We start from the raw sequence: 10,979 nt of genomic DNA, 5'->3' as shown, positions 1-10,979 counted from the left end.
GGATGGAGAGCTTCTACTCCTCTTTCTCCATCTCCACTCTCTTCCCATGAATTCTCTCTTCTCTGTTTAACAGAGAGATTATGGCATAATTTTGATTTACACTAATCATACTTAATCTCTAATTAAGATTAGCATCATTAATAAAATCTTCCCACCTAAGAGGTGTTCACACGCGGGAGAGAGAAAATGAAGGAAATTTCATATTAGAGAGATGGGGAAAATATTACACACACGGGAGAGAACCCGATGCATCAACATGCTACCCCCTACTAAAATTCAGTAGGGGGTAGCATGCCCGCTAGAAACCTGCAAAAATTCAGTAGGGGGCAGCATGCCTGCTACTAAAATTTGATAGCATGCCCGCTGGAAACTCGTAAAAAAAATACCTTTTTTACCATAAAAATGCTCTTAAAAATTCCTAAATAATTAGAAAAATTTTCTAAAATTTTTAGAAATTTAGGGAATCCTTTCTACCAAAAAATACCCTCAATAGCATGTGCCGTATTTTGGTTTTAAAACTCCATAAAATGCTTATTTTAACCATAAAAATAGAGAAAATAGCATTTCCACTCACTTAATTTCCTCGCAATGTCGCTACGTCCATCCAAGTCAAGAAGCACCATGTTTTGACCGACATATTGACATTCCCAATGCATAGGCCACCAAAACAAACTAAAAAATAACATTTTTTGCTTAGTAAATGTTAAAATTTACTTTACAGATGCTATATTTTTCAATAATGAGAGAAACTTAAGAGGATAAAAAACATCAAAAATTAACTAGAGACCACTCTGATACCACTGTTAAAACCCTAAAGATATCTCTAGTAGCTAATCACTATGCATAAACATGCATAAACCAGGCATACACTTATCTACCCAACCACCCCCAAGCCCAAGGGTGCACACATGAATACAATGAACTACCACATACCTAACCTTGATGTCCCATACCACCAAGAGGTATGACTCCAATCCACACCAACACATAGCTCTAACATGAAATGGTAAGAGAGTAGATATAATGCTCTACAGAAGTGAACATCGGATGAGATTGCCCCATGCCCCTATTATATAGGAGGGTCCTCAAGTGACTCTTGACTCTCCATTTCCATGTGTGACCCTTGCTTGCCTAACCCTAACCTCAACCCAAGGTTAGACCTAACCTTGCCCCACTAGAGCATGTTCCCATGTTTCCATGCTCACATGCCTAGGGTGGGTTAGCCTCCTAGTATATGCACATATAATGTGCACATAACATTAAGTGTGTAGAATGGAAACTTGTCCATGATGGTTCCACTCAATGTTCTCACATAGTTATAATCCAGGGTGCAAGAAAAAGCCAAAAAACATGCAAACGAGCACCTAGAATGTCTCAAAATAAGAACCAAGAAAAGATTTACAACCTCCTAAACCTAACAAGCAAAAGCTACACAAACTAAATAGGCTAAGTCTAAACCTCAAGATAAGGGAAAGAGGCTTAAAGAAACAATAAACCCAAGGGAGGTAAAAGCAACATAATGCACAAGCATTAACACACCACAAGGACCTAATGTATATGAACATTGCTATAAGCTCTTAAAAAGGAATTTTATCTCATCGTATACAAGATCGAGCACCTCATCTAGTGCACTTGAAAGTCAATTAAAAGTACTAAGACCCAACCCACTACCCCAAGTTGAGAACAAGAAGGTTAGCAAACAACAATCTTAAGAAATCATGCTCAAATTGGTTGAAACGTTGACTAGGTTACTAGTTAACATTAGACCACATCTTGTTAAAACCCAAGAGGATTCCCCAAAACAAACCATAAGAGAAGTTCACTTTCCTTTTCAAGAGGAAGAGGTTCTACCTACCAAAATAGATCAATTAAACCATGATGCTAAAGGGGAACCTCCAAGGTCTTCACAAGCTTCTAAACAAGTCTCAACACATTAAGGGGTTCTTCAGTGCCATTGTTCATGTTGAGCACCACATTGGGTACTCTTCACAATGATGAAAACTAAAATGAGAGAAACTATGCTTTAGATGAACTCCTTGGAAATAAATCTAGGAATCAAGATTCAATGCCTCCATCTCAGCGAATGGAAAATTGAAACCAAAACTAGAAGTGAAACTGAGACATTCATGAGCCCATTTAAGGAGCTTATCAAAGTTTTTCTTATGGTGGAAATAATGTAAAAAAGTAGTGATTAGTCCTAAAGGCAGTCACAACATTGTATCAATGGAAACTTGGGTATCCTTGGGAAATCTACACTCAGCCCTAGAAATATTGATGTGATAGATGCTAATGGGGAATACATGGAAATATGGGATTATTTCTTTCTTTCCATTGAGGGGGTTGACATAGCATGGGAGTTCCAAGTTACTCTTGACCTTGAAGAACTCATCCTGAGCGGCCCTTAGATAAATAGTTCTCGCCAGTACTCCCTCTCTTGAGTGGCCCTTAGATAAATAGTTTTTAGTACTCTATTGACCAATCGATGTAAACTATCACCTTAGGATACCCAATGATTACATTTCTAATTCTCTTATGAGAAGAGGAGCTGTTGTCAACAATGAAACCTTTACCACCTAAAACCAATCGATGTAAACTATCACCTTAGGATACCCAATGATTACATTTATAATTCTCTTATGAGAAGAGGAGCCGTTGTCAACAATGAAACCTTGACCACCTAAAACCATAGTAATGCTTGGAGCCCTAGCACCTAAACTTAACCCTACTCTAAATCTTCTAAGGTTGAATGTAGGATTTAAAGCATTTGGAAATATAAAAATAATATAAGCCCAACTCTATCCATGGAATGAACCATAATCTCATGACCCTTGAAGGATGGAAATTATGAAGTCAACCTATACTACAACTCTAACCTCACCATTAAAAGAACTTGTTTCTACCTATAATTTCTCAACCTCACATTCGACAACCACTTTGCAATATATCCCTTCTTTCACCACATAAGTCAATGTCAAGATATCTTCACGGTATCAAAATATGGGTAGAGAAGCAATTATTTAGTAGCTCAAGGCCACTATGAGGGTGGCAATCCAATCTGGTTACCTCACCAACCCAGGAAACACTTAAATCAATGCTCACTATGTAAATCTCAAAAACCTAGAAAGTAGAAGACTTGTTAACCTCTTCCACGACATAAACCCAAAAGAGTCGATAAAATACTCTTTCATCTCATCAAAATACCATTTCAATCACATGGATTCTATCAAGGTAATGAAAATGTGTGGATTCCAAAGAAATCCACAAGATCCCCTCAACTTGCATAGAGGAAGTAACCTCGACAATGAAGGCACCCACCCTCATATTGTAAAGCTCGAAAAAAATGGGTGCCTACATGTCTACTCATTTCTCAAGGATATTATGATGGTAATTCCACCATTTGGGTGCCTAAAAACATCAAGGAAAGAACAACCTTGTCTCACCACACCAACTTTAGTGCCAAGAAAAAGTACACCCACTTCTCGCATGGTGTAATAGCTAAAGTGGCAACAAAGAGACCACAAGAACCCTCTCCTAAACAAAGCCACAAGAACCTGCTTACACTCTAAAACAACAAGGTTATGCAGCATCTCATCTCATTAGATGCATCCATATCTGAAGAGCTACCAATCAAAGCTTCAGCTTCAACAAATATTCCCACAATAATAAAATTCAGTTGAGTGCTTAATGGCATAATTCAAACTATTTGCCAACCCACTCTAAGAACCACTGCCAAATGAAAGCCTTCGAGATCATTACACAGTCCTTCATATCACTTGAATGCATGCAACATAAAAAATGAAAAGAAAAAAAAGCTTAGCTATAGAGCACAAAACAATTAGGCATTGAACACAGAAAACAAAGACTACTTATTGAATCTTAGTATTTGTCTTAGATCTTGTACTTTCATCGTGGTGATGTAGCATTATGTCCATGTGCATATAAACTTGCTGCACAAGGACCTCGATTGCACCATTTCGTCCCCTGGAGAACTCCACGATCCTATCTTTCCAATGCTTGTTTGGATCACCAATATTTTTTTTGTTTTACCTTGAATGCTCCTCGAGTGCTGGGTCTCATCGTGATCTAGTATGACTTCCTAAACCGCTGAGGGATCCAGCTGCCCACAAGCATCATTCTTATTGAAAATCTCCACACTTTCAATGCCACAGATGTGTTTTCTCCTAGAGCTCATCTACAAAGGGAAAAGAGAACATTATTACCATTTCATTGATCTCAACAATCTAAATAACAAAAATAAAACTTTAAAGAAATGTTGTGAACCTTACACTCTATTTTCCTTCTAGAGGCGAGTTGACAAAAAACCCTGTAAGTTTTCACAAATTGACATACATCATGGCTAGGAAGATTAACGAACATAATAAATAAAATCGAAATCATGATTAGCAAACATAGCTTAATGAAGTTTACCAGACTATTAAGATGGAATAAAAAAAGAGGTTGAGAGAAGAAGAAGAAGAGATGAAGCAAATATGGGGGAAATAAGTGATGCTGTAAGAGAGGTCAAAAATGAAGAGAACTAAGTTCAAATTGTGGAGAAAGGCTTCAATCAGACTAGCTTTCAATCAGTCTAGCCTCTTTTTCTGATATTCCTTCTGACATACATTTTGGTAAGTGGTATTGGGCCTTATATTCTTCTATTTTTGAGTTTTAAGCCGATATATTTTATTCCTCTTTTTTGAGCTCAAAATTTTGGGGACCACTCTGACAAAAAATATCCATGTTACATGGTTGTAGAATCCAAGCACTCTCATTGGCTAGCCGTATATTATTTTAATGGGCTCTAAAAGGGTCTACTTGGAGTCTAAATTTTAATGGGCTCTAAAAGGGCCTACTTGGAGTCTAAATTTTTCCTAAAAATCCACCTTAATTATTATGCTTAATCTTGTGTCTATCGCCACGATTAATCCCATATTCGGATAGTTGAAATGGTATCAGAGAGCTAGCTGGGTGGGTGCTTGGTCATGGTGCATATTTATGTATAGTTTTCTTTTTAGTGAGAGTTCATTTGATTAAGCATATTTTCAATTTTAGAATTTCTATTACAAGAAAGTTATGCACACTAATCATTATGGATTGAATTTGGAGCCTTGTGTAGAAGAGTCTCAGATGGAAGTAGAGCTATGGAAGGCTCATTGGTTGGAAGAGAAGAGCATGGGCAAGCTTTGCAAATTAGAAATGTTCACAATGAAGGTATAGATGCAAAATTGGAGTCTCAAGGTCACCACCATCATGAAAGCTTACGTGCAGGAGCTATGCGCAGGTGTAGCAAGAATGGAGATTAAGACTTGGTACCACTGGAAGGAGTGGTTGGTTCTACTATAAAAGAAAAAGGTAAAGACAGTGTGCAAATGCTAGCAAAGCGGGTATTTGCCTAATTGCAGAATACACCAAATATTTATGATGGGGTACAAAATACTACGTGCTTGTGGTGTGTGGGGTTTTTTTGTGTGCAGGTCATCTTTGGCATGTAGAAAGAGGAAGTAATGAAGGCCAACATTGTAGACTCTAGTAAAAACATGCCAAAAGAGCATCGTAATGGAGCCTGTGAGAGGGGTGCAAAAAATTTCAAAAATGACATGCAAATTTGACTTTTCTTTTGTAGAAAGGTCCATAATAATCCAAGCTGCACACAAGACAAAGCTATACAAGAGATCTAGAGAATGTGCACATGTGTTCTGCAAACAAAAAGCCTTGAGCATCAAATTATATCTCAAAGTTTTCCTGAAGAACAAGAGAAACCCTCGAGCAATAATTAATATAATCAATCAACAAATCTGGTAATTGAAAGAACGCAATTACCACCAATGATTGTGTATAGAGCCCATGAACTCAACAATCGCAACAACATGATATCTCTCTCAATAAACTGGTAATGCCTTCTTTCTAAAAAGCCGACAGAGTAGATAGAAGGGCGCCTCTCCCGACTACGACCTGAACGGCGGGCGCAAGCCCAAAGCTATAAATGCTACGCGTAGATGTTGTTGACCGAGCTTAGCCGTTCACCTTCCGGCAGTTGAGACGGATCTCTCCTTGGGTGCCTGTGAGAGGGCCGATGTTCCCCATGTTAATCATGGATTGGGCGAAGGCGCTGAAGAAGGTGCTCTGGCTGCTACTGTAGGTGTCCACGAGCGAGACGGTGCTGGAGCCGGAGGTGGAGTAGAGCTCTTGGTCGGACTGCAGCAAGCCCTTGTTGTGCTGCAGGTTTGCGTAGTACTTGTTGTCGAAGGTGTCTGGGGTGGTTGTGTCCAGCGAGTTGAGCGCGTTAGGGTCCCCGCCGCTCTGCGGGCAGTTGCTCTGCAGGGCGGCCAGGTACGTGGAGTCGACGGTGGGGTCGGGGCTGCCTGAGTTGCTGAAGTTGTAGAGGCGCGAGCTGAAGGAGATACAGCGGGCGCGCCCGATGGTATGGGCACCTGCAGCCACGACAGAAAATGCACATGGGCGGGCCACAAATCAACAAATTGTAACGGAATTATTACTTCAAAGTACTCTAGTCTCTACTAGACTTCACCATGCAATATTCAATGAGTTTGAACCTGAGAGCACAACTGCATCCTGCGTGGACAAGCCCACGGCTGTGAACTTGCCGATGACCGTGTTGATATCGGTGTTGGGATTTGGGAGGTCCTGCACAGGCGCTGTGGCGCTTACAGTGGTTGCATCTCTTCTTCCCAAGAGCACCGTCCAGGAGGGTCCTCCGGCCTGCGTACATCAATCATCCTTGTATAAGGTCTTAAACGTCTAGCAGTCATGAGATAGTTAATTGAATTAGGCTCCTCATGTGACGAGTCTGCTCCTAATATGTATTACCAGGGTCACGGACGCATTGGCCGCCAGCGCCAAAATGTCAGCACACGAAACGGTCGCCTCGCACACTCCCTCCACGGCGGACTTGATGTTGTCCACCACGTCGAAGCCTCTCAAGCTGTTGTTGTTTGGAGGGGCCGTCTTCTCGCCTGTCGTTGTGTCTGTATTGTCCAGCAATACCGACCCGTCGCATCCCTACATTGCATTAAAAATCAGTGCAATCGAGCTGTACTCTTAATCATTACTCATTTCCTTGGGGCAGTATAGCTTTCTGATCAACGTTTATAACTAGTTTACACACTTACATTTACGAAGCAATCGTGAAAGTGGAGGCGCAGCAAGGACGCTGCCATCCTGGCCTCCTGCTGCACTGCCTGCTGCACCACTTGTTCCACGATGCTCGCAACAGTCGGGCAGGATGCGTCGTAGAAACTAGAGCTAAGCTGTGCGTAGGATTTTGAAGTAGCTACGAGGAGGACTAGCGTACAGCCCAAGAGGGTGGATGCAAGACCACGCTGCTCCATATTGCTCTGTCAAGTTGCTTCCAACGTCTCAAAACGGGACGAAGATGGCACGACAAGTACTGGAAATTATAAAAGATGGAATGGAAGACAAGTACTGGAAATTATGAAAGATGGAATGGAAGACAATCGCTTTGTTCATATGTTTTTACACTTAGGTAGGGAGCGAATTTATGGTTAGAACTTCCACGACGCTAGCATCGTGCACAAGACCTTATTACGTGGATTTGGTCAAATTTTTTGGTATCTTGGCTCTCATTCAGTCAAAGCATATGAAAAAGACCTTTTTACGTGGATTTGGTCAAATTTGATTGCTTTCTTGGGTCTAAGGGTTCCATTTAGGGATTGTGAAAGGTTTGAAAAATATGGGAGACCCATTCAAAAAGGTTTTGCTTTCATTCAATGGTCTCATTTCATGGGGCTAAATGCCCACCCTCATTTAACACCTTCAAGGTTTAAAGTTGTGATCTCGTTATTTCATAACCACTTGCTTGTCATCACGTCTAATGTTTTTATTTGTTTTACGAGCAGCATTGGCGAGGCTGAGACTAAGTGTACATGAGCTTTGAGACTAGTTAATTGTACATGAGTTTGGAAGAATGTACATTCCGTGTAACTCTTGTACAGGTAAATATCCCTTCTCTCAAGAACTCTTGCACTCTCCCTTGTGTTCTCTTACAAAAAAATTAGATCACAATGCCCCTCTCTCCCCCTTAAAAAAAACAAAACAAATTCGAGGTCTTTTAAAGTAGTTTATCCATTGATTCTGTCTTTGTGTTCTTGATACATAGTGTGCCTAGATAGTGTGCCAGCCAAAAATAACAGACAAGTCTTCATCCTTATTCAAGATATCAGTATTCAAGATATCTCAACTTATAAAACTAAAAATTGTAACATCAATGTACTTGTCACAATATGTGGATTCTGCTCACATCCACTTAATGTGCAATGACTCAAAATATAGTGCACATACTTGCTTCATTGATTTTTTCTCAAGTGCCATTTTGTAAGCTTATCTTTTTCAAATACATTTTCTTCTAAAAAATTATCAAGGGATTCACAACTAATTGATATATATATATATACATACATATATATTGATTTGAGTCAAAATTATCAAGGGGTCTGTAACTAATTATCAAGGCGTCCGCAACTAATTGATATATATATATATATATCTATATCTATATATATATATATATATATATATATATACATTGGTTTAATTCAAAAGAAAGTAATGCATGCATGATTTGAAGGTAGGTACACAATTTTCACTATTTAGAAACACCGAAAAGTACATCTTTTTATTTCTACATTCATTTTCAAGATACTTTAAACATTAAATATAGCTAGGAAAAATTACACCAAATACGAGTATGTCCTACTAACATTTTTGTATTGTGTAATAAACTAAGTCATTCACATTACAAGCAAAAGGAGCCTCCAATGCAGCACACCTTTTTTTCTCCTAATTCTCGTTTTCTCTACTATACATAATGCTAGGGAATTTACATAAGCATGTCCCATATACTAGTGAAATTATACATTAAGAGATATGGGCAAGTAATATAGGTTTGATTAACCAATTTGAGACCCCTACCCCCTACCAAAAGTGAATCCACAACAAATGACTAGTCTAGGGAAAGAGAGAACGCACTTAGGGCCTCCATTCATCAACATCCTATCGCTTAGCAATCCAACAACTTTCCCAATATAGCTGACTAGAATAGAGGCCTTATGGTAGGAATTGAGTATGATTGTATGATTCCTCCAAGTAAAATATTCACCTTATAATTCTCACAAATAAGAGGCATTGGTGGCTTCCTTGAGCTCAATATGACACCTTAATCCTCGATTATTAAGGGAGCAATTCTACCTTAATTCTTCTAAAGACTCTATGATCTAAAGTTGATTCCTAGATTTCTCTCAAGTTTCTAACTTTGTAATCAAGGTTGGTCTCTAGGTTTAGAAAGCACCCGTAATTTGGGTCCACCCGGCCACCCGTTTTCCAGTATTAAAATCCTTTATCAACTTTGACGAGTTTCATACACTTAGCCTAACCCCATCCAATCCCATGGGTTAGGCTACCACCCTCCACTAGGATTATAGAGTCGGTGTAAACTCACACAACTGTAATTAAATTTCCATTCTCCATTACACACACACACATACTTCAGTAGAAAATAGAGCGCCCACACACTCCACAATAAACATTTTTTTTCAATATAAAAATTAATGGAAAGATTTAACTCAAAACTATCCAATACATCATCATAATAATATTGTGAATATATCATCATAAATCACTATAGGTCACTGTAAAATCCATCAATATCTCTGCACACCATGATGCATTGATTCTATCTTTGTGTTCTTGATACATAGTGTGCCACCCAAAAATAATAGATAAGTCTTCATCCTTATTCAAGATATCAATATTCAAGATATCAATATTCAAGATATCTCAACTTATAAAACTAAAAATTGTAACATCAATGTACTTGTGACAATATGTGGATTCTATTCACATCCACTTAATGTGCAATGATTCAAAATATAGTGCACAAACTTGCTTCGTTGATTTTTTCTCAACTGCCATTTTGTAAGATTATCTTTTTTAAATACATTTTCTTCTACAAATTTATCCAAGGATCTGCAACTAATTGATATATATATATATATACATATTTAAAAAAACCTATTCACATACATAACCTGAATAGATAGACTACACGTGTGTACTAACTTTTGAAGTTTCTTCTTTTTTTGAACATTCCTTACATTACTTTCAACATTTGGGATTGCTTATAGTAAATTGTTGAGTGGACAAAGGCCAAGAAGAAGGGCAACAAGATCAATGATCAGTGTTGGTGGTTCAAACCCTGGTTCTACCAATGCACCCAGATAGCAATGAAGAGAGGCCAGTTCGTGGAGTAAACCTAGGCGTGGTCTGACAAAGTTGTGCCTACAAGAATTCCAACCATGGCTCTTGTTATATGCGCGAAAACTTAGAACAGTAAATGTGGGAGCCTTGATAGTGCGAGGACTTTGTTTGGCCAAATGCTCAGTCCGAACACTCTTTTAGAATGCCATGATTATGGTGTACGCCCAACATGGGCAAGATAGCAAAGCTCTAGATTCTTTAAAAAGAATGCAACTTGAAAGTGTTATGCCAAACATTGTGTCCTTCTTGAGTGTTCTTGATTCATGTGCTACCATGGCAGCCTTAGACGAGGGGAAACGATCCATGTAGCCATTTTGCACTTCGGTTTTGAGGAAGATATAATAGTTGGAAATACCCTTGTTAATATGTATAGATCATGCAAGTAACACTTGATCCTATCCCTCACATAGTGGAGGAGGATGATTATATGTTCTTTGATGTAGATGTAGCCATGGCCGATGACATGCATGGGCTACTAGATGTGACGACCCTTATGTCATTGAGGATGATACGCTTATTATGACTCCTTGGGAACCTTGGAATAATGCCTTTCCATGCACAGGAAATACACATAAGCAAGAGGTTTTTAATAAAATGAACTCTAAAGTTAAGATCAAGCACCCTTGTGTCTGAACGGCAAGAACTTTGGTATTGCACCAAGCTCTACTTGTTGGGAGCACACTTGG

At 38.9% G+C, this 10,979-nt stretch overlaps 1 protein-coding gene across 1 annotated transcript; it reads right to left on the bottom strand.

Annotated features, from left to right (window-relative positions):
- Positions 1 to 5,985: 5,985 nt before the first annotated feature.
- On the bottom strand, positions 5,986 to 7,465 carry LOC147620253 (peroxidase A2-like). The gene is made up of 4 exons (XM_086772731.1): positions 7,131 to 7,465; positions 6,829 to 7,020; positions 6,555 to 6,720; positions 5,986 to 6,431 (listed from the first exon to the last, which is right to left on the bottom strand). The coding sequence occupies exons 1-4, from the start codon at positions 7,347 to 7,349 to the stop codon at positions 6,013 to 6,015; spliced, it is 996 nt and encodes a 331-aa protein (XP_086628857.1). The 5' UTR covers positions 7,350 to 7,465; the 3' UTR covers positions 5,986 to 6,012.
- Between the last annotated feature and the right edge of the window lie 3,514 nt (positions 7,466 to 10,979).

Source organism: Cibotium barometz, chromosome 32 (assembly GCF_041138505.1).
Source record: "Cibotium barometz isolate CiBa-2024 chromosome 32, ASM4113850v1, whole genome shotgun sequence".
NCBI lineage: Eukaryota > Viridiplantae > Streptophyta > Polypodiopsida > Cyatheales > Cibotiaceae > Cibotium > Cibotium barometz.
The sequence above is the reverse complement of the archived record's forward strand: the minus strand, read 5'-3'. Positions and strand labels throughout refer to the sequence as shown.

What these genes read in the sequence shown, in the direction of transcription:
- LOC147620253 (XM_086772731.1), bottom strand. Translation starts at nt 7,349, where the DNA reads ATGGAGCAGCGTGGTCTTGCATCCACCCTCTTGGGCTGTACGCTAGTC. An exon ending in TTCACGATTGCTTCGTAAAT is followed by an intron (nt 7,021 to 7,130) that starts GTAAGTGTGTAA and finishes AATGCAATGTAG; the next exon opens with GGATGCGACGGGTCGGTATT. An exon ending in GGATGCAGTTGTGCTCTCAG is followed by an intron (nt 6,432 to 6,554) that starts GTTCAAACTCAT and finishes TCGTGGCTGCAG; the next exon opens with GTGCCCATACCATCGGGCGC.